The sequence below is a fragment of the Carassius gibelio genome, chromosome B7, assembly GCF_023724105.1.
Source record: "Carassius gibelio isolate Cgi1373 ecotype wild population from Czech Republic chromosome B7, carGib1.2-hapl.c, whole genome shotgun sequence".
Lineage (NCBI taxonomy): Eukaryota > Metazoa > Chordata > Actinopteri > Cypriniformes > Cyprinidae > Carassius > Carassius gibelio.
In genome coordinates, this window is record NC_068402.1 from 18,958,510 (window position 1) to 18,981,884 (window position 23,375).

Sequence of the window (23,375 nt, forward strand, 5' to 3'; positions counted from 1 at the left end):
TGCTTCAATTTAGAACAGATCTAGCAAGAAAAAAAAGACTATTTAATTTACAATTTTATTTAGCAAAAATGGTAAAAATAAATAAATACAAATTGATCAAATGCTCCAGTAATATCCAGCCTCCTCAACAGAAAGAATTCATGAAGTTATATATTCAGATAACTTACACATGGACTTCTATGAGAAAAGGTAAACAGACATCAGGCAACACACAAGATTAAGAAACGAAACATACAAAATGTAGAAAAGTAAAATGAAACAAAAGAGCAATACACATCCCTTTTAAAAACTAATATGAAAGAATCTAGACACTTTTTATACAACAAATCGATGTAAATTGTGTTCTTAATTAATAATTAAGGACATTAGATTAAGCACTGATTTGTTTTCACGTTGCATTAATCTAGCCTTGATTTTTCTTGAGGGTTTCATCAACCTGAATGAGGTAACGGCATGAGGTGTAAGAATGTGAATCTTCATATGCATTAATATGCGCATCTTGAAAACATGAACAAAAGCCTGAGCTGAGCTCTCGGTAAACACTATTAATATCTGAGGAGATCAGATTTCACACACTTCAGGACACAATACCCAATTCTCATGTGTAGGGAACATGAATGAGGAGACACAGTAGATTCTTATTTATCTCATCAGAGTACATCTGTCACAGAAGCACCGTCAGTCCTACTAAACACATCTGGCCTCAGGATTCTTGGCTCTAAAGGACGAGAGATGACATTTGCTAATGTCTCATCTGATCAGCATTTATGTAAGGGCTCTCATCCCTTCTCTTTTTCTTCAATACACTAGAAAACCTGACATACCATTAAACCACCCAACAGAATGCAGCTTCTCTACATGCCACTTTGGAATTTTTCGCAATTGTGATGAAATATGTTTCCGTATTAGCTTCTATCAGACAAAATGTGTGAATGCTTCTGATTGCTGAAAACCTTTTTGAAAATGCATATGCGATATGAGGGGGTGGATATACCCAGATCATCATACTGGGATGGGACGTTTTTTCATAAACGGTTTCATAAAAAGGTGAACGAACATACCAGCAATGTATTTCATGTTTTGATATAAGACTCAAGCACTTTAAAGTGTATTCTTATGTGTAGTGGTCAGATTCACTATAGGCAGCGCAGGCACCGTCCTCACTAACACAACCTGAATGATCACACACTAGATGATAAAGTAGATTCTGTTTCCGAAAAGGGAAAAATACGCACTCATTTCGCTGACAACTGACTCTAGGACACCGACAAGTCATAACACTACGATGAAACAGCCTAACATAGTCTATAGAACTTAAGGCAACCAATACACAGAGGCTACAGCAGGCCAGAGCTGCATGTTTAGCATTGAAAACACTCACAAACCTCAAATGAAGATATAATAAACACTGTAGATTTTTCTGTCTTTTATCAAAAGCGTTTGACACCACCGTGTTTCTGGATTATTTCTTGTGCTTGGTTTTTTTTTTTAACACCATGGAAGTGTCATTTTGGCACAGGTGTTAAACTGGTCTGGTGTGTTTGTCTGTGCTTGTTTGTGTGCAGTCACACACTGAAATACACAGCGGTGAGAGAGCTCCGATACGGTAAATAAAGCGCTAACAGAGGAGACACTGGTAGAAGTAGTTGCGCTAGGCACGCATAACGTCTGCCGTGTTGTGCTTTTGGACAGGTTTACAGTGAACAGTGTAGTAAAGTGTGTTAAAACGATACAGAACAGAAGCCCTTAAATTGGCCCATAAGCAAAACGTTACTGGCATAGCGGTTTCATGGGATATTTCTGACTGCATGATTCCTCCCAAGTTGTTGGACAAGGCATGAGACCCCTGCTACAGTTTTGGGGAAATAAAAAAATCCTCTGGATGTGGAAATGGAGCGAGAGTGATGTGAGAGACATCTCAGATCATTCCCTTCTGTGATGCCGCTTGAACCGCGCTCTCAGTAAATCACATCTGTTTAGTAGATAAGGCATGGTCAGAATTTACCTCACAGACACTTCAGGACTGACACTACAAATACTACACTACTACTCTTAAATATCTATTTAATGCTCAGAGTAATCGAAAAGAAGAGTTCCCTGTGGCATCCATTATTTGGCAGAACTGAACTACGGAATATTATCGTAAAATTATAAATAATGTGTAAAAAATAGCAAAACATATTTACAGAAATGTTATTTTCTCGGTTTTTAAAAACACCACAAGATAGACAAATGCAAATGATACTAGTCAAACCTCCAGAAGAACGCCTGGAAGACCTGTATTTCTGTCAGTGTGTGATAAAGAACCTGTGTTTGCGCTCCAAGTTTACGTCCTGGAGACACAACAACTGAAAACTAGACGAAACAACTGCACCTCGGTAGTGTTTCACAGACAAAACGGACGCTGAACTCCTCAACACGTCGTATCTTATGTCTTAGATCTGAGCTACAGGACCTGATAGGAAGCTGCACTACTCATCTAGCAGGACGAGACCTTCACCCCGATCCAGCCTTCAGAAGCGTTCCCACTCAGAGGTGCTATGGCAACTGTATCAGGCACACAATGGTGTGATATCTTTAAATTTTATTACTCTTTTCTATATCATTATTCTTTGTAGAAATCTTTTCGGTGTGCACACGTGAGCATACACATTGCTGGTACTTTAGGAACCTCCTTCCTGCATGTAGTAAATGGCACTATGGATTTTCTTTCCCTCATAGATACAAGAGATGAAACAACAACACGAATCAACAACACTGCTAACTGGCACGCTTTAGGCCCCAACTGCGGCGGGGTAGTCGATGCTATTTCACCCCCTCAGTCACTTCTGTAAGGGGTACGATTGAGCCGAGGAGGGCCTGTGGGACGCCGCTGAGGTCGCTGTTGTTTTTGTGTTTTTTTGTATTCTCCTCTCCTGTGGACACGGTTCCGTTGGTACCGAGAAGTGCCTGGTTGCTGCTGTTATTGCTGAAGGCTGCAGCGTTTGCATTCGTGGGTTGGCTCTTGATTCTGGACGTGCTGTTATTTTGTGCGCTCTCCTCACTGGCCTCATTGCTCTTCACACCTGCAGCCTCTGGGTTGTGGTTCATGGCGATCTGCTTTAAGGTATCGCTCGTGTTTGTGAGGGTGCTAATGATCACCGTCGCTTCTGAGGAGCTTGTTGGGGCATTTGTGTTGTTGTTTGTGTCTGTGGTGACCGCACTGGAGCTGCTGGGTTTGGAAGCTCCGTTGTGGGACGTTTCTCCGTTAGCCATGGCCCCGGGACAGACGAAGGGAGAGAACTGGATCCCTCTGATCAGACGCACCAGCCCTCTCATCTTCTCAAGCGAAGCCTCCATCTCTCCCTGCTGGGCCAATACGCTGTTCTTGCTGTCCATACATTTCTGTGCGGGGAGAGAGGATACAGTGTTGCTGACTCATACATCCAAAATCTCATCATTATATAGTTATGGAATAGTGGCCTTCTGGAGGTGTGGAATAATACATGGATGCATCAGTTAGATTTGTAATTTCGGTGGTATGACTCATGGTGCAGATCAAAAGTGGATATGAACTTAAGAGTTCTCTCACTGTTATAGAGTTGCTGAGTTGTCCGATTCTGTGCTCCAGCGTCTCTCTCTCCTGCCGCAGCTCTGTGCTCCATCTCTTCAGACGATCTTTCTCTCCTTCTTTAGCTGTAGGGAAATGAGTGCATGTTTAAATCTCGACTGAACGCACAAGTTAGTTCCGGAAGTATAACAAAAATCTAGTTAATTTCCCCCATAGAAAAATTGATTTTTAACAATTCTGTAGAACCCTTTTTGAAACAGATCTACCATGAGATGAGCTGTGGAGGCTTCTGTTGGAGCAGCTGTTAGTCGGCACAGTCAGGGGGATCAGAGAATGGGTTGGGGGTCTTTCACACATTTGTCCATTTTGGTTGATGTTAATTTATAAATATGCTCTTGTTCATTGTCAGATAATGCACATTCTTAATAATACTACATATTATGAACGTAGTATAATTAATATCTAATATTAAAAATGAAAAAAAAAAAAAAAATGACACACACTTGCTATACTTTATCATTCAACTGAACTGTGCATTTGCATTTAAAGTGCTTGTGTTTTTTCTCGTTCCATGCATCCATGGATGCTCTTGAAAAAGCTGTATTTTCTAGCATAATTACTCAACTGTAAATGGAGGGGTGACCAATATTACAATTCAAAATCAGTCAGAGCTATTGAAAAAAGTTATATTTACAAGTAAAGCTTTATATTACATGTAGGCAACTTTCTACTACTCCTTTGTTGTTTTATCGTAGCATGTTGTAACATTTTGAACATAATTGTAGGGAGCTATGAAAGTAAAAGCAAATCAAATACTGAGAAAAACTAAATCCAATTTTTATACTTCTGTCCGTGTTTCTGGCTGTATTTCAGCTTTTCCTTAAGTGCTATCTACTGTCAGAGTGTGAAATTGCATTTTTTTTTTTTTTTGCACTGGTCTGAACATACAAATCCCATATGAAAATTGGACTGAGTTTTCATGCTAAACATTCAAATAGGTGTTGACTGTGGACAGGCCTTGGATCAATATAATTTCAAACTTTGGACTAACAAATGGTCTTTAGGCTAACTGCTAAATTCCAGGTGGTGAAATACACTGCCATCTACAGTGTTATAATGTACCACTGTTATTATTTGATTACATAATTTACAATGCTTCAAAAGATTGTAGGGCATAAAAAGATTTTCTCCTGATTGTCATATACTACTACTGCTTTTCTCAAAGAGTGCAATATCATAATTCATCTCAGAGCTGGTTGGTTTGGCTCATGACTTGAAGAATTAAGAATTAAGTTTTTCCAAAGATCCTGAAGCATTTCATAAACTCATAACAAGAGACTTCGTTCCAAACTAAACTCTAAATATAGGTTTAAGTAATCTTACACCATTCTGTCATTGCAGGTTCACTGTCCAGCATTAGTTATATGTGAAGCTCCTAACCTGCTTTATAGGAGATGTAGGAATGGACAATAGCAAGAGTCCCTGGCCACTCAATGGCATCTTCATTCTGCAAAATCTGAAGAAAACATGCAACTGAATAACACTGAAATACACAATTGTTCACTGTCTACATTCAAAGCAATATTCACAAAAACATAAACACTCAAAATGAATGTGAAAATGAATTTAAAGCAATGAAAACAAATGAAGTAGAAGGAAATGAGGCTACCTAAACTTACAAAGTTTTGAGCAGTCTTGATGTAAATTTCTGGTTATCAGTATTTTGAATAAATATTAGGTCCTGCATCATTCAGAGGTCTTAAACAGCAGAACTGTGGGCTCATGCTTCTGGTTCTGGCATTTTGGGCAGAGCTGCGTGACGCCCAGATGATTAGCAAGTATCGCATGAGATTCTGCCCACAGCAGCCACTAAATACTCACTTGTCAATCAAACTTAAGTCTCTACTCAAATCTAAACTGCACTAGTTTTTAAATAGAACATTTCTGGTTGGTCTGTGCAAAACAGTCCTTAATTTTTGTCTAATTTTGCTCTGAAATTACAATCCTGTTAATATTAATAGCCTCTACATTGAAAGAATGTACCCTGAAAGAGTTAAGAAAACTATAAAGACTGTACTTTGTAAGACCAGTGACAAAAGTGAAACATGACATGGTACTAAAAATGAAATGAGTTACGAGAGTGAATGGCAATGAATCTCTCGGTTACCTGAGACCCTTAATTCACCTCCGCTACCACTAGGTGTCGCTGGTGAGCACGGTGAACATTGGGATAGGGGAGTCTGAATTGTGTCTCAGTAACTGTAGAGGACTATCACAGCTACTTACATCCCCTGCTGAGCTGGGGCTGGGTGAGGGTGAATGTGATGGAAGGGTGAGTGAAAGGGCAGGGGAGAATGGGCTGCCCGCGGTGGGCCGCTGAAGGTCTGGGGAGGCAGAATGATGGCTGCTGGTGGTTGGGGGGAGGGGCCCCCCGCTCCACAATACTGCAGTTTTTAGAAAGGCGACCTGGGTGAGATGAAACAAAAGACAAACAAAACACAAAAGAAAAGGAAAAGGCAGACATAACATTGGTGTAGCATACCTCTGACAAGCTGTCCTCATTGGCTAGGGTAGCAGGAAGGAGCGGGTGGGGGTGGTGTGACGGAGTTTGGGAGGGAGAGAGCAACGTTAGATCACAAAAGGAAGCATTGCATGCTGGGTAACAACACATTCTGCAAAAGCTGGCCTCAAATCAGTTGATAAAGGCAGATGGGGATAAGAAATGCCAATAACAAAGAAGGATCAGAGGGCAGTGATTCAAAAGAAGCTTATCAGGCATCAAGAAGCTTATTTTCATCTACAGCTAACACAGATGCTGTCAACAGTTAAGACCAGGCTTTAAGTGAATATGCAGCATCATATATCAACAGATATTGCACATTTATGCGTGCACTGGGCATTAAATGGATGTCTTTTATCAACAGGTACTAAAAGCACTATTACATTACACAGGGTAGCAAAGTTTCAACATCATATAAAAAATACAAATAAATAAAAAATTAAGTGAGCTCTAATCATTTTACACCCAAGTCAAGATCTAAATACAACTAAACAATATAGTTGATAATATGACTTGGCAGGAGACTTGGTGCCAAAACAGAAATATTTCCTTTAGCTTCTCAACAAACACAGAGAAGTTACTGGAGAAGGAACCAGCCTTCAAACAAATCAAGAAGCAAACATTTGGCAAGTTATTATGATTCTGTCTTTTGATCACATTAATACTCACATACTTTCTGACAGATATTTGTCCCAAGCCACTTACAGCTTTGGTTCTTTCAGGATATAACTTACAGGGAAAGTTTACCATTAGATGGAAAAAGAAGACATTTTTTCTGCCCACACATTGAATGTCAGGAGGTCCAATGTTGTTTAAGACATCTCTGAATTTATTTTAATTATATGGTCAAAAACAACTGAAAAATTCTTCAAAATATCTTTGTGTTCTACAGAAAAAATAAAGTCATACATTTTTTGGAACAACATGATAAGGGCGCGTAAATAATGGCTACTTTCATTTCTGGGTGGACATTTCAGCCTGGCCAAATCAAAGATTATCATGAGATAACTTTGGTCAACTGTAAATGTTGCGTTTTTAGTGTTGGAACTCGAGTCTGTCCTATACAAGGACTAATGGTACACTAATGATGCAGGATTGTCGCACCTTAAGGAGGTGCACAACTTGTCTAATTGTAAATCTATAAAGTAGGCTGTGAACATTGTCGAAGTCTTTTACTAATGTATACACTTTTAGAGAAGCCTGAAGACAGTCATTATCCCACTTAACACACTGCAGGGTCATTTCTTTCTGCCTCACACATGCACTCCAGGGCCACTCCACAGCAGAGTGCCTGTAAGCACATTACATAATCAAACAGTCATTACTGCTGAATGTGTGCTTGTGTGAGACCGAGAGAGAGAGACTGACTGATGGGACTAAAGCAGAGTGGATCAGTTCAGAATGAGAGGTGTAGAAAAGGGGCTTAAAGCACGGAATAATAGCTGGCTAGTGATTTTTAGAGCAATAAAACTAGACAATTCACTGTGGATGTTTAGTCACATTTCACAGATATGGATAATATATGTTGTGATGCGCTCACAGTTGCATATAGTTTTCAACCTGAAACATGCAAAATTCAATTTTTGCATTTTCTGACTAAATGTTTCTCTTTTTTTTTACCTTGTAACATTCCATCTAAATGCTGTAATTTGTGCTTCCAATGAAACAACAGATTTCTTTTTGCTTAAACTCCGCCCCCTTCTTACAATCTACTGCAAACCCTCAATCAGATCTGCCTCCAATTCACTCAACAACCAATGCATAGAACCAAGTCTCTTTTATACTTGGATATGTGTTACAATATGGAAGAAAATATTTCTTCCTTCATAAGCTGAATTGTGACTTTAAAGGGATAGTTCACTCAAAAATTAAATTCTGTCATTAATGCATCCAGGGCCGCATTAAGACTACATTAGCCCCTGGGGCTATGACTTACTGCAGCCCCCCCCCCCCCCCCCCCCACATCACAATAATGATATAAAGCTTGAAATAGGATTTTTATCCCATATCAAAATTGTTGATGCACTGAAATTTCATAATTTTTGTCACCAATTTCAATATCACAAGCCTAAGTAAAAAATATGCTTACTGGAGACAAGTAATCAGTTACCAATTAGCTACAACAGAACAAAGATAATAAGAAACTGATTTACTTGAAAATAAACGAGCATTGAATAATATTATGATGTATAAAGAAAATTTACAAATAGTCTGAATGGTCTCCACTGTATTCAATATTCATTCATTGTTATTTATTTTACAAAAGTGATTCAGTCCAGGACAGTAGGTGATTTTCTTTCTGATGTTTGATTTACATTGTTGACACAAATGGCAACAGCAGCTATATTGGGCTGCTTTAGAGCAAAAGTTCCCCCCAAAATTAAAATTCTGTTGATGTTGTTCTAAACCTGTATGAGATTCCTTCTGCTGTTGAAAGCTAAATAATACATTTAGAACAATACTGTTAATCAGACAGTTCCTGGGCCCCTATACTTTCCATAGTATGAAAAAATACACTACTGGAGTCAATGGGGACCAGAAACTTTTATATTGGAGGATAATTTATTTTTATAGAGGTTAAGAAGAATTTGAGTTTAAGTATATGATGACAGTATTTAGATTTTTTTGGTGAACTATCCTTTTAAGATCTCATCATATCCAGGATCTCATATAGCCTAACACTACACATGCTTTATCTTTAACTATTAACATTCATTTAAGACACAAATAACTGTGTTTATGAGGATAACCGCAAATACAATATTTTTTGGCAAATAACTGTGTATTTGAACATTTAAGCACAAGGAGCGATAAGTTTAGTCAAATGTAATATGAGCAGGTGTGCGCTGAAGCCATCTTAATGCACGTATTTACCACTGCTTGATGTTCATTAACAGTCTAAACCATTTGTTTTAAAACCTGTTTAAAACGCATTTAAATGACAAGTTTAGCCTACATCTTGACACGCAAAATGACTGATTTTCTCCTAATCCTTTAAATGAATATATATAGAGTTTGTTCAAACAAAAAAATTATATACATCCAATTAATAATCAAACTAACCTAAAATCTATGTAGACTATGATGCTGTGTTTTTCTTTTCTGCTCCATGTGCCCAGTTCACTTGCTGATCTAACAACAGTTTATTGAAGTGATTTCCACTTCATCATCAACTTTAGTAAAATAACATAGCTTACCTAGATAGCTGGGGATTTTACTGACTTTTTCTTCTGTTGTTTGTATTTGTTTTGTATAGTTTTTCATTTTTGTGAGCCCCTCTCTTCTCAGAATTGCTGACTTTTTTACTTATCGAATTTTGTTCTTTGCGCGACCATTTCCAGATTACTCCAGAACGAAGTGAAGAGTGGAGGTGATTGCAGACATAGGCTACTGGGCAGCGATCACCTGATAGATACGTACACATATCGTTCAAACGTCAAATATAAAATAAATGCATTTGATTGGTAAACCAAACTAAGACTTCAATCTCTATGCTTCAATTTCAAATGGTAATGCATGGAATTTACGGGAAAGCTCAACTAAATAACAGCATTAATAAGGGGGGTGGGTGTTGGCTTTGGCGATCAGCACGCCAGTCAATTTACCCCACAGCTAATCATGGGCCCCCTCCTTTCACCTATCCCAATGGTTAATATGGGCCTGAATGCATCGCGGTAATGTCGTGAACAGGCGTCTAAGTGTGACATGGAAGAGAAGAAATTAAATAAAGACTTTTTTTTTTTTTTTTTTAAGTATTCTCGCAGTTTCATAAAGTTACGGTCGAACCACTGATGTCACATGGACTATTTTAACAATGTCCTTACTACCTTTCTGGGCCTACTTCGCTGTCTATGGAGAGTCAGAAAGCTCTCAGATTTGATCAAAAATATTTAGATTTGTGTTCCGAAGATGAACAAAGATCTTACAGATTTGGAACGCCAAAATAATGACAGAATTTTCATTTTTCATTGAATATCCCTTTTATAATCAGTAGCACAAACGGAGGATAAGTTAAATCCCCAAAGTATGAGCAAGAGCAACACTGATGCTTGCCTTAGCAAACACATCTAACAACTTGTGATGTCTGCACTTGGATTTTTGCAAGCAGAGTATCTAATAAAGGCACAGAAAGCTCACCTCTCTTCCTGCTGGACTGGTTTATGGAGCTCAGATACGACATTGAGCTCTTCTTCCGCTGAAACACACAGAAGCATGGATATGTAAATGTAATAATGGTTCATTCCACTGGATATCTGTAATCAGTTTGCACAGAACTGCTCTTTGTTTAATGTGTGTGTTTGTTACCTCTGGTTCAAACATGGCTCCGCTATATATTGGATTTGCTGTTGTTCGTCTTTTGCGTTCCTGACGCCTGCTTTGAATCTCTACACAAACAAAGCACGAAAGGTCAATACACATGCATGCACACAAACAAACCCACAGATGGTTTTTTTCTCCTGACCTTCTAAATAGTCGCGCGTGACCAGTCCCAGAGACAACATGAAGGCCAGTTTCTGTGGAAATAATGAGCGCCATTATAATCATCATAATTTACATCACCATACTTATCATTATCGTCATTATAAACTGTGATGTAAACATGAGTGTATTTTACCAGTGGGCTCTCCTGATGTTTGGAGGAAGGCGTGTGTGTGTTGGTGGGGGCAGGTGAAGATGGTGCATCTAAAGACAGTGGAGGTGAAGTGTGTGTAGGTGTGTCTGGAGAGATGAGCAATGAAGTCTTTGGCTCTGTCCCATATTCCACTGCGCATATCTGAAGCAGGAAGAAAGATGTATTAATACATACACTACAGTTTGTGGTCAGTAAAGTTGTTTGAAATGTTTCTGAAAGAAGTCTCCTGTGCTCACCATGACTGCACAAATACAATAAACGTTTTATGTACTAATGACTGTTTAAGAACACAGCTAAATACATTTCTCTCACCGTGTTGTCAGAGCTTGGGCTTTTGTGAGGTAACTGCTGTGTGTGTGTCTGCGCAGACGGTAGCGTGTGTATAGATGGGGAGATCAGGATGCTTGTGCTGCTAGAGCTGTTGGGGAAGGGCAGGCCATTGAGGATGCGCATCTGCTGGACGTGACCAGAGGAAGGAAGGGCTGTGCTCAGTAACACCGGGGACTGTAAGGTGTGCACAGAAACCTGACCAGCAGCTGGAGACAAAGATGCTGGAGGTTTTGGCCTGACCTGCTCACACATACACACACAGGAAAAAGAGAATGATTATTTGTGGAATGACTGGAGAAAATAAAAGGTGGACCTAAGCAGTGAAAAAATGACTTGGGTATCAGGAAAGTGATGCTTAACTCAGCAGTCAAACACAGCAACACTTTCACATCTACATTTCAGTTTACAGTACAGTACATTCCACAACACAACTAACACCAGCTCCTCTCCGACACAATTAAAAGATGTCTACAGGTACTTATTGTCTATTATTTCATAATAATATAATTCATTATTATAATGTTAATGATATAATTCTTATCTTTTAGTTTGCATCCTTCATTAATAAAATGAAATGAAGTACCATTTATTTGTGAAGTATGTAATGTACTGAATTATGAAGAACATTTTATTATTTAATATAATAGGAATCATTTTTCCAATACATTTCCAAGTGACTATATTTCTGTGATATTCGTACACTACCTAAAGTTTGGGTTAAGTAAGATTTTTTTAATTTTTATTATTAATACTTTTAAAATATATTTATAATGTTCAAATTATTCTTATTTTAAATAAATGCTGTTCTTTTGAACTATTTATAAAATAATAATAATAAGGGATCATGTCACAGTGAAAACTGGAGTAATGACTGTTATAAATTACATTTGAATATATAGAAATCAGTTATTTTAATGCATTTTTTTTTAATCAAATAAATGCATTATTGTTAGGCATAAGAGACTTCTTTCAAAAACAGAAAAAAAAATCAGACCTCAAACTTGCATACCAATATGTAATATAATAATACTATGTGAGGCATGATTTATACTAACCAACCCTAGCATTATATGCACACACAAACAAATAGCATAAACAACAGAATACAAAAGCATAAAATGCTGCTGGAGAGAGATCAGGGTTAAGGATCAGTTTACTGCAGGGTCAAAAGCAACAGCCAAAGCAGGGATTGCAAATGTCACCACTATGCAAGCACAAAGAAATTAAATCCAGTTCAAGAAAAAAACAAGGTGGAGCATGAAGAAAATATCACACATAAAAGTAACACCTGCAGACATATAGATGCACACTAACACTCAGCAGTGAGGGGTTTTCACTAGTCCAGCCAGACAGTAGGGTGTGAAGGGTTTCTATGGAAACAAACCTGCGGTAGAGTGGCTGGTCGTGTTGTCTGTCTGATTGGTGGGACAAACTGAGGAACTTTGATTGGTTGGGAGGCAGCTTGCACCTGTGACAAGACCGCCCATTAAGACACCCTTACTTAACCTTACTAACCTCTCCAACACACATCCTACAACAAATAACTAACTAGTCATAGATAGAGGCAGATGCAATGGAACAATTGTGTCTAAAATCAACCAAACCAATCCTGATCTAAAATAAATAGCCTCCCAACTCACATGCTGCTTGCAAAACAAGGGAGAATAAGAAAACAAAACTCTTCTTGCTCTATAACGCGAGTCAAAACAACTTGAGAAATACTTACAACAACGGTGCTATTGGGTAAGACCCGCACCGGCTCTGCTCCCTGATTGGTCGTTTGGATGACCGGCTGGAAGTTTACTGGGGACTTCTGAGGGTCTGAGCTAGGAGGGCTTGCCAGGAGTGTGCTGCCGAGGGTTGTGACCACGGTGAAAGTAGGTGCTGGTGTCATGATGATAGGTGAGGTGGATGTGGCCGCTCTCAGCACCAGAGGTAGAGTCTTTGAAGCAATGACAGGGACCACAGAGCTCTGCGGGGGCACAAACACATACGCTGTTGTCAACGTGTTCATGTTTTCCTTTTATAAGTCAGGTATGGAAGCCCGTTTCAGGTCACCGAATAAAGAATAAAAAAAGGTAATTGCGACTTTTGTCTCTCACAATTCTGTCTTTTTTTTCTTCTCAGAATTGAGAGATAGAAACTTGCAATTACCTGTAATAAATTCAGAAATGCGAGATATAAACTCGCAATTACCCTGTGGCGAAATGGGCTTTCCATTAGTCTTCTTACTGAACATAATGCTCTGCAGAATATTCTGGTCACTCTTTTTATAATAAAAAAAGCCACTGAGATAATGGTACCAAAGCAACAGTGAGTGTAATTGCCATATCTAAAAAGAAAGCTGACATATGTCAGAGGTTTTAGTATTTTTTACAAATACTTAAATATGTTAATATTCAGTACTCCTCTAAGGTCCTGTTCATAAGATGGACATAATCATAAACATATTCCTAAGATATAAACTGTGCACAAGGTATTTCTGAAAAAACAGTTTTTTAGTCCAATTGAGCCATTAATGCAATTACTTGGATGTGTGTAAATGTATCTATTAAGTCTCAAAAACAAGATCACTTCGATTCATGCATAAATAATTCAGACCGCAGACTCAAAACAACCAATTCTTCTCTCATTGACTTTCATGAATATGCCAAAGAGAATTAGGGCAAATATCAAGTGGATAACAAAATTAAACTATAAGCCCATTCTTTACACCAAGCGATGATATTCAATTCAATTCAAGTTTATTTGTATAGCGCTTTTTACAATACAAATCGTTACAAAGCAACTTTACAGAAAATTATGTTTCTACAATATTTAGTAGTAGCTAGTAGTTTGTGCACGTTTGACAGGATTTTAGAAAAAATAAAATAATATTAATAATACAAGACGTAGTCAGTTAGACGATGAACTATCAATATTAGTAATTAATAGTTATTATATGATGCAGTCACACATGTAGCAATAATTGTTAGTTCTGTTTGTTGATTCAAGGTTAGCATCATCTGGGGTCCTCTGAGGGTCAGCATCATCTCATGTAAATCCCGTGGCAAAACATAGAAACAAAATAGAGACATATGGCTTCAGGAGTCACATGGACCTCTTTTATGTGCCCCTGCTTAGCCCAGTTGCATGAAAAAGCATTACCAACACAATATTCCAAAATTTCTCTTAATAATATTTCTATATGGACCTTTTTTTTTTAAATAAAAGTTCTATGATGCGTCTTTATAATTTTGGAGCTTGCTAACCTTTTTTTGTTCAGACATATGGTTTTGGGAGAACATGGAAGTAAGTAACTAACACCAGAATTTTTAGTTTTGTGTGAACTAATCCTTTAAATGGCATTGCCTTTAGAGGGACCCTGTATGGAGTCCTACTGTACCTGACAGAGTGAAGTATTCCTTCTTGTGTTTTGTGTGGGTACCTGTGGAGTAGTGAGGCTGGCAGCAGGCAGAGGCGTCTGTGTCTGTGTGATGAGCAAGGTAGACGTTTGCCCATCGGCTTGTAGTGTCTGTAGCTTCATATCTTCCTGTTTCACCAGTAGATCTCTCCTTAACTGCTCCACCACCTTTTTCTGAGGGAGAAAGAGAGAATAAGCGCCTGTTCATTTTTTGTGTCTTCCGTCTCGTACCTGCAATGAAGTCTCTCTCACTCACAACCTCTCTTTCTGCCTGCTGTTGATAAGAGAGTTTGTAATGTTGGATTTGGGCCATTTTTGCACTGACAGCAAGAGGGAACATGGAGTCCCTTCAGCTGAACATCACTCTCTTTGTCTCTTTCTCTCTCAGGCAGGGGGCCAACAGTATTCTGCCTTAAACAACCTCTTAAAAGTGATTAAAAAAACAAATGGATTACGGCATAACAGGAACATTTAGCAGTAATATATTATTCCATTAGCATCAGTTGTGACTATGAACTATGTCCAGTACACAGCTGAAAGCAATGCTTCTTCAAATCAAGCGTAACCTCAGTAATTAGAGAAAGATATATTGAATTAATGACCATTAATCTCTCTAGACCATTATCAAGGTACCCTTATATTTGTGAAATGGATCATTCACTGTAAAGTGAAAATTCTGTCGCCATTCACTCACACTCCTGTCATTTTAATCCTGTATGACTTTCTCCTGTGGAACACTAAAGAAGATATTCTGAAGATTGATTCAGTGCATTTTTTTTTTTTTTGTCTTTATGATGAAAGTCGATGAGTTCAGTTAATTTGGACCTTATTTACTTCAGTTGTATGAACAAAAACAGTTGAAACATTCTTCAAAATATATTTTCTGTTCCGTTGTATTGTGCACAAGAATAACAGTAATTTTTAAAAATGTTTAGAATTATTATTTTTTAAGTGGACTTTAAACGTTAGTTCACCCGAGAATGGAAATAAGTCCATCTTCTACACACCTTTGAAGCATCCTAGGTGTACTATATGTGACTCTCTACGTTCAGAATAAAAAAAATCAAAGACATACAAAAAAAATTGTCCTTGCTCTTCCAAGCCTTTCAATGAGGTTAGCGGGTGTTTGTTGTCAACAGTTCAGAAGACGTGAAAAAAAGTGTGCACATCTGTGTGTGCTTACCTCATTGAAAAGCTTGGAAGAGCAAGGACATTTTTTTAGATAACTTTGATTGGATTATTCTGAAAGAGGAAAGTCACATACAACTAGGATGCTTCGAGGGTGAGTAGAAGATGAACTAATTAACACGGTCTAAATGATAAATGGACGGGTGTTTGGTTAACTTGTTAGAAAACACCATAAGTTATACATTTCTATTGGGCTCAGCTAATAGAACATACATTGACCTTTAAAGGTTAAAATATTCATCTGTTCATATTTATAATGCCATCTAATCTTTTTCTATTTTAAAAAGATTGCCACATAATAAGAACTAGACCATTAGCATTTACTCTGAGTCCTACATTTACATAATAAGCTTTTTAAACACTCTAATGAAAAACATTTTTAAAATTACCAATCACCTTACAATGCACGAGACAGAATTGGAAGTCATATGTAGAAGAATGAAAAATAAACCATCTGCATACTTACATAAGTATTGAGCTCAGTTATAATTGTGCAAATAAGAAACTCAACTCAGAAAAAAAGAATATGATTCAAAATCGTGAACACAATCATTCCTTACGTACTACAAATGCAATTTATTTGAAGCCATTTACTGTCTGGGTTACAGTCTGGCATCAAAAAACTTGCACACACACACATACACATGAGCATGTGTACACAAAGGAACATTGAGAGTATGGATCTATAACAATCATAAAGTGAGGACAGAAGGAGGGAGATATTAAAACTTTCAGATGGCTGTAAGAGTGCCTGGCTTTACTCGGTGCAAGCTACAAATGTGCAATACAGCTTGTTTGTGTTCAGCTGAGTATGTGTTGATTCTGTAACCAGTGAAGACAGAATGACAGATACATTAATGAATATGAACACAAAGCACAGTCCTCTCACTGATTACAGCTTTAACAGGCTCCCTCCACCATCTGTTAGACTCACACACTCCTAGATCTGGGAGAACTCCACCGGACACAGAAATGTGTGCGAGCGAGGAAGGCAGCGCACTTTATTAAACAGCGCTGCAGGCTGCTACATTTCTGAATGCCAGTCACAGTGATTATAGGGCTGTTACACTTCTTCCTTTTTCTCTGCAGAAGGATTTCAGGTGTGTGTTTTTACTCTGTGCTGTTACTTTAAAAAGCTTTGTGACACTCATTAAAATTCCTCTCCGCTGCCTGCAGTCTACAACGCATCTTTTCTCCATCTCCTCCACAGAACTTTGGGTTCTGTACAGTAAGCTCAAGCGATTAACGGTACGCCACGTAATCATCCCCAGACATTAATCATCAGGTATTGAAATGTCAAATAAAAGAGGGGAGAATAGATTTGAGCGTTTGTGTCTGCGTTGACAAATTGTTCATTTGGCAACACAAAACCACAGCGCACAAATCACACCACAAATGTTCAAATGCACAATACGACACAAAACAATGCCATGATGCAACACGGGTTTCATAACCTAACAAGTTTGCCTTGTTTTCTCGGGACACACGGGGACTTTCAGACCCCAAGTAATTGAACTGATCAAGACACACGTGTAGCTCGTAGAGAACACTGATACGGCAGCAGGGGTTCTCTCGGAGAGCAGCTCTCACCTGCCGCTCACTCAGCGCTGTGATCTTGGCCTGCAGGTCACGGAGCTGCAGCTTCAGATCTGCATTCTGTACAAAGAACACACACACTCCTCCCTGATACACTAGTCCAGCGGCCTGTATATGAGAGCGTATCGATCAAACAGTAATGGAAATGTTCAGTGAGGGAGACGCACCTGTGGATCTTGCTTCATCTGGCTCACGAGTTTCTGCAAGGAAGAGAGAGAGAAAGTTTTAGCATTTTTAAGAGTGGGAAACACATGTCGATGCAGTGACCTCTAGAGGACGGCGAGGGTACTGCAGTCTCAACAATTACACACTCCATCCATATGGTGTGAGGGGAGGGCTGTGGGGATACCTGATGGATCTGGATTTCCACTTTGAGTGCTTCCTGTAAATTCTGCAGTTCCATCATCGATCTCTTCTTCCAAAAACCCAACACAGCTGCCTGGCGAATTAGAGGAAGACAGCGGATATTCTTTCATTAACTGAGATGTCATTGAATGACTACAAATAAAAAAGAAGATAACTTTTTAGGTCTCACAGTGTGCTTGACTATGCCATGACAGATCTGTAAGTTTGCTAGTGCGAGTGTTTGTAAATCTGCTCATCGTGAGTAGGATATATCTCTGTGTACTGATTCAATCAGAACTACTCTCATCAAATCCTGCCTGAACACCACGGATCAAACTGAACAGCGCTCTTTTGCACATGCACAATCCTGATCTCTCCCTCTGTCATTCTTCTTTGGGGGGAAATGATGCTGATGCATGCATTAACTGTTTCCGTCTCTCCCAGCCTCTGAGAGTCTGTTGTAAAGTAAGCTCCTCTGAACTGTGTTGCTTTGCTGCTGATTTTGAGTAATAATTACACTGTGTAGTTCAGGAAAACATTTCAGCTAATTAGCTAGCCAGTGAAACACCATAAAGCTGACCATCACAGCTGTGTCAGAATGTGTGCGCCCCCCTTAGGACAATGGTTTATTCTATACCTTCCCAACGTCTGCCGTCTTGAACACCATCCAACTGGCAGAGTGGGGGGTGGAGCTGGAATAGACAAGAGAGGATGGTAAGAAGCACACACACACACACACACACACACACACAGCAGCAGCGCTCTGTGACTGTGAGTGACAAATCTACATCAGAACAATATTGAAGAAGAGATATCAGCAGGAACACGTAAAGTGGAAGCTTTGTGGAAAAAAAAGATTTAGGCTGCATGCAAAGATTCAATCCTATCTTGAGAGGACACAAAAATTGGAGGCTTACTGGAAAATAAAACTATGCTTCTTTCTTTGATGAAGGAATAGTTCAACCCCAAAATAAAAATTCTGTCATAAATACCCTCATGTTGGTTTTTTTAACAGTGTTTTAGTTTTCGCATGAACTATTCCTTTCAATCAAGGTTCCTGAAATGGAAGAACTATAAAATGCTTCTATGAAAATCTTCTTATGAGAAAGCATGCATCTAAAAGGCTGGAATACACTACATTACTTTTAAAATCAAAACATTTTCTAAAACACTGGGCATCATAAACTTACCGGCTTTGTAATAGTCAACAAGGAAAATATGTCCATCTTAAGCTAAACGACTGAGAATCATACACTACCAGAATCAGAATCACAACAAATTCACGCAGCATGTGCACAGTGTTGCTTGGAGAAGCTATCAAATGAAAACAATATGTGTTCTAAAATAGGCTCAAAATATCAGACATGTTTGATCTCCTCCGACTGGATGGAATTAAAGACTGAAGCTAAAATATTAATAAATTGTAGTGTGTAACCATCATACACCACATGATATTCAATGGAATCTGTGTCTTAACTCAAATCTTCAGACTGGCTTTGTCTTTCAGTAAAAGCATCAACTACTCCAGACTGTAAATCATTTCCAGCCAATAACAAGTACCTTCTTTACTAAACAAACAGGCAATTAGCTTATTTAACACTCGCCATGTTGAGAGTTGAAATTGTCAAAATGTTTAATACAGGACTATAGCCAGGCACTATATATTGAACATTGTAATTTGTCCTCATTCATAGATGTATAAGTGGACTGGCTCCATCTTTGGAGGTGAATTAAATAATGCCAGTGCAAATTCCCTCACTTCCTGCTTTCTCTGGTTTGTTTGAGCTGTTATTTTTTGTTCTCAGTACTTGTGTGTCCCAGAATCAGTCTCTGTCTCTGCCACAGATCATCACTCTCTTCTCATCGGAATGAAAGCAGAGACTACCAGATGGGCACTCCACACACTGAGAGCTTCTCACTCATCTTCAGAGTGCCACCCTCTATAGTCCCACCAGCCACTGATGTATCTGTCTCAGGACGAAGGAATTAAAAAAAATGGATATAACAAACCTTGGAAACCCACAGAAAGTATTATATTTTTCCTATGAACAACATCAGATCCTGCATTTTAAGTGTCCACAGCAGAACAGCAGAGCAAAAGAGGGCAATTTTCTGGGACTTCAGTATTCAGTAAGGGCAAACAGCCAAAGTGATCATAACACTCATACTCACACACACACTACACCTGCCTGATCAGACTGGCGCACCAAACCCTCACCTGTTGGCTCAGTAAACAGGCTGAAGCACAAGTAATTCAGATCTACTCCTTAGAGAAAAGGAACATGATACACCTTTCTTATTCTCTGTCCTACACTCAAACCTAATCAAATTGAACCAAACTTTCAAGGCCCCCAGTCAAAGCAGTGTTCTTTCACATATGCAACTGTTTTATTAACACTTAATTCACTCATATATGCCCAGCAAGCTATGTTTCATTTCTGAAGTTCACATATTGATATAATCCTTCATGATGAAGGTGAATGGATTGCTTTAATTTTTATTTTATTTTTTTATGGAATACTTAATATGTTAAAAGACTGCTGCAGCGATCATATATATTTTTTGTAGCCCACAACCTTGAAATAAGTGAGTATTTTTGCACTTCTGGCTCAATCTGATTCAAGTATATGTATTTGTTTTGTTTAAATGGATTTTTGAGTAAATGCCTGAACTAAGTTCTGTGGTTGACACTCAAGATATTATCTCATTTTATTCTACAACAAAATACATCAGTAATAGCCCCTTAGTGATTTTTTTAAGCTTTTAGGTGTGTTGAAAAAGTCGATTGCTAAATGGGACTACAGAGGTTATATCAGGGACATCAAATGTCATCACATTGAACTTTCCGAAAGATTCGGAAGCAGTAGCCTGTTTAGCTTTTTACTGCTGCCAATTGTTTTTAGGCTTCAAAATTAATATAAGTAGGGTTTATTTATGATACACTTTTGTTGTTAACAGAGCATATTTGCTGCAATAATCCAAAAGCCAATGGGAAAATCAAGATACATTATAACTGCAGGACTCTATTACTATAGGGGAAAAATATTCCAAACAAAATGGAGATAAGGTGAAAGAGAGAAATTGTTGCAACTGACAGGTTTGGAATTTAATGAAGTCTTTGTAACCTTTGCATCACTCCATCAATTAGTCTATCTGTTTAGAAGCCAAGTCTTCAGAACATCTTTCTCCGTGGATGCTGGAGCCTGTCCCAGTAACTGGAGAGTCGAGACACTGCAATAATGTTGGAGGACTAACATCCAATTATTTAATCACAAATTTGAGGGCTTCGTTTTAGCGGTAAACATTTACTCTGAGAGAAAATTCATTAATGTGTATATATGATTGGACATTGTCACTGTACTGCTGCGAGCATGAACATATATTTAATTTAACTGAATACATATTGAGAGTATCTATGACATGTTTAATCCGTAAATGGGTTCTGTTTCCTGGGGGAAAGAGACATTTGAGAGGTTGGAGGGGGGGAGGGCAGTGAATGTGTGGGCCTTATGTCTGAGAAAAAAAAAAATGCTGAAAAGGGGCCCCTGAAACCATTCGGGTCAAGTGACTTGGTATAAAAAACTCTGGCATCCACACACCATCTTTATGTTAAAGTAAGATGATGGCAGCATGCAGTGAGAAGAGTACTAACATGGAGGTAAAAGCTGACATTTTACATGTTATTGACACAACAAATTCAACTGTGTGTGTGTGTGTTTAACTGTGAAACTAAAAATAAAATCATTATTTCAAACAAAAGCATGAAATTGGATCATTTGATAATGCATACATAAATGATAAGTTCATCCTAGAAAAGCGGTGAGACGTCAAGTGTTTTACAGGATGAATTCATCGCAGAAAAAAGCAGGTGGAGAGAAGAAAAAATGGCTGTACAGTCAACATAGTTGATAATGGACGAGCACAGCTACACATGCATTAAACATGGCAAAACTGAAGAGAAGAGAATCCTGTATTCTTTAATAACTTAGTACATGTAGCCATTTGAAGCTCAAAAAAAAGAAAAGAAAAATTATCAAAAACAGGGTGTGATTTTGATGAGAAACAACCATACGGCTATTCAGTACCAGCTGAGCTAATCACTAAAACAGCACGAATACAAAAAGGACACATCATTTAGTGAAACGCACTGAGAGTTATAAAGCAGCTGTTGTCGGTCCGGTCGTGAAAGCGGAGCGAGCGCCATCTGAAAGCTTCAGAAGGTCATCATCAGCAGCAGCAGCATCATTAGCGTTCCAGCGCATCCACACCGGAAACAGCACCATCACTTTATATACTCACACAATCACACATCAAACTCACTACACAGGGCCTACAACTTTCCTTACAGATTTAAGAGAGCAGATCGAATGAGACTTTATCACAGCGAGCTCGCGTTTGAGCTGATATGTCAAGGCGTGGTGCCGAGAACAAGAACTGGGGAAATCTTTCACGATCACACGTCTTGTCTTGTCGCCCTAGCGGCTCTTAACAATAACAGTAGCTCAACACTGCACAAGCTGCTCGAGCTCAACACATCAAGACTACACAAACACACACACACTTTATCCGGTTTATTGCTCGAGATCTCGTCCCTCGGTCTTGTGAATGTAAGCGCAAAGTACATTTATAATGGCATCCCGTGACTGTTTGATGGCTTGGTGTGAAAACTACGGCACGCGCTGGAATCGCATTTTCATCCATATTAGAGCAGTTCTGCTGACCAAGTGTTGTTTTTAGGGTGTTTCGGTGCCGTTCGAGGCGTTATTGTGTAACGGCTGTAAGTTATAAGGTTTCGTTGACTGCAACCGCACTCTCTCTCTCTCCAGCAACTCCTACAATAAAGAGAAATGAACAAAACCCCCCTGCGCTGGCTCTGCGCTTTCACATCCACCAAACCACTACCAACACAATCACATAAAGAACACGAAAAGAGTTCAAAGACACCGCTCCCAAAAGTTCACAAAATGAAGATGAAAAAAACCGAGGTGCACTTACCCTTGTACACACTCCTCCAGCAGTCAAACCCCGATCTTCATACACTTACACACACTCACCAATTATTTAAATATATATCTACAAATAGCCGAGCATTTCACCAGTACAACACTACCCCGCGGATGAATTTACTCCCTTTAGCGCCTTAAAGTTTTGTTCAGTGTAATAGAAAGAATCTTCGCTTTGTTCGCTTGATTTTTAACCAAAAATACATAAAAAGACAGAAACTGATATACAAAACAAGAACTCTTCTTCCATCCCATTCACCCACAGCTTGTGCGCTCGGCGTATCAATGCGCGCAGGGGAGAGATAATGGGACAGCAAAACCATGCCGTGTAACGCACAAAATAACTCGTCTAACAGAATAATTTTTTCGTCACGTTGGGAAACAATTTAATATTGTCGTAAACCGGGGTGAAATGATTATTGCCGAGCGCGAAACAACACTTAGAAGTAGAGAACTAGTTTATGTAACGGTGCGGCGAATTTATTTCACTTTGCCTAAGGAACGGTTGTAGTGCGCCCCGCATTGCCTAGGGAAAAGCCCCGGATGTAAACTCGGTGAAACTCATGTTGAGTGAAGTTACAATAACGTGAAACCAGCGTGGGCCAGATATATTATTAGGAAATATATTTGCTCACATATTCAATGAATGACGGTATTTTCCATGATAATTTAAGTCAACCTATTATATCGTCACGTCAAGCCTGTCAGAGCTGCTGGACGCAAAAACAAACGTTCACATTGCGATAAACCCAAAAGTGTTTTAATAA

General features: G+C 38.7%; 1 protein-coding gene across 8 annotated transcripts; it reads right to left on the minus strand.

Moving 5' to 3' along the window:
- Positions 1–41: 41 nt before the first annotated feature.
- On the minus strand, positions 42–22,906 carry LOC127961074 (PHD finger protein 21A). 8 transcript variants are annotated; one of them, XM_052560001.1, is made up of 18 exons: positions 22,601–22,897; positions 18,243–18,297; positions 17,610–17,699; positions 17,428–17,460; positions 17,255–17,320; positions 14,501–14,650; positions 12,800–13,045; positions 12,458–12,541; positions 11,056–11,313; positions 10,726–10,884; positions 10,573–10,624; positions 10,416–10,495; positions 10,248–10,305; positions 6,093–6,115; positions 5,837–6,016; positions 4,991–5,066; positions 3,572–3,675; positions 42–3,384 (listed from the first exon to the last, which is right to left on the minus strand). In XM_052560001.1, the coding sequence occupies exons 2-18, from the start codon at positions 18,270–18,272 to the stop codon at positions 2,806–2,808; spliced, it is 2,268 nt and encodes a 755-aa protein (XP_052415961.1). In that variant the 5' UTR covers positions 18,273–18,297; positions 22,601–22,897; the 3' UTR covers positions 42–2,805. The 8 variants fall into 8 exon arrangements, 5 of the variants coding, with proteins under 5 accessions (XP_052415961.1, XP_052415963.1, XP_052415964.1 ...); XR_008154378.1 differs by having other exon boundaries at positions 3,236–3,384; positions 5,837–5,994; positions 22,601–22,904; XM_052560003.1 differs by lacking the exon at positions 12,458–12,541 and having other exon boundaries at positions 22,601–22,898.
- Positions 22,907–23,375: the final 469 nt, after the last annotated feature.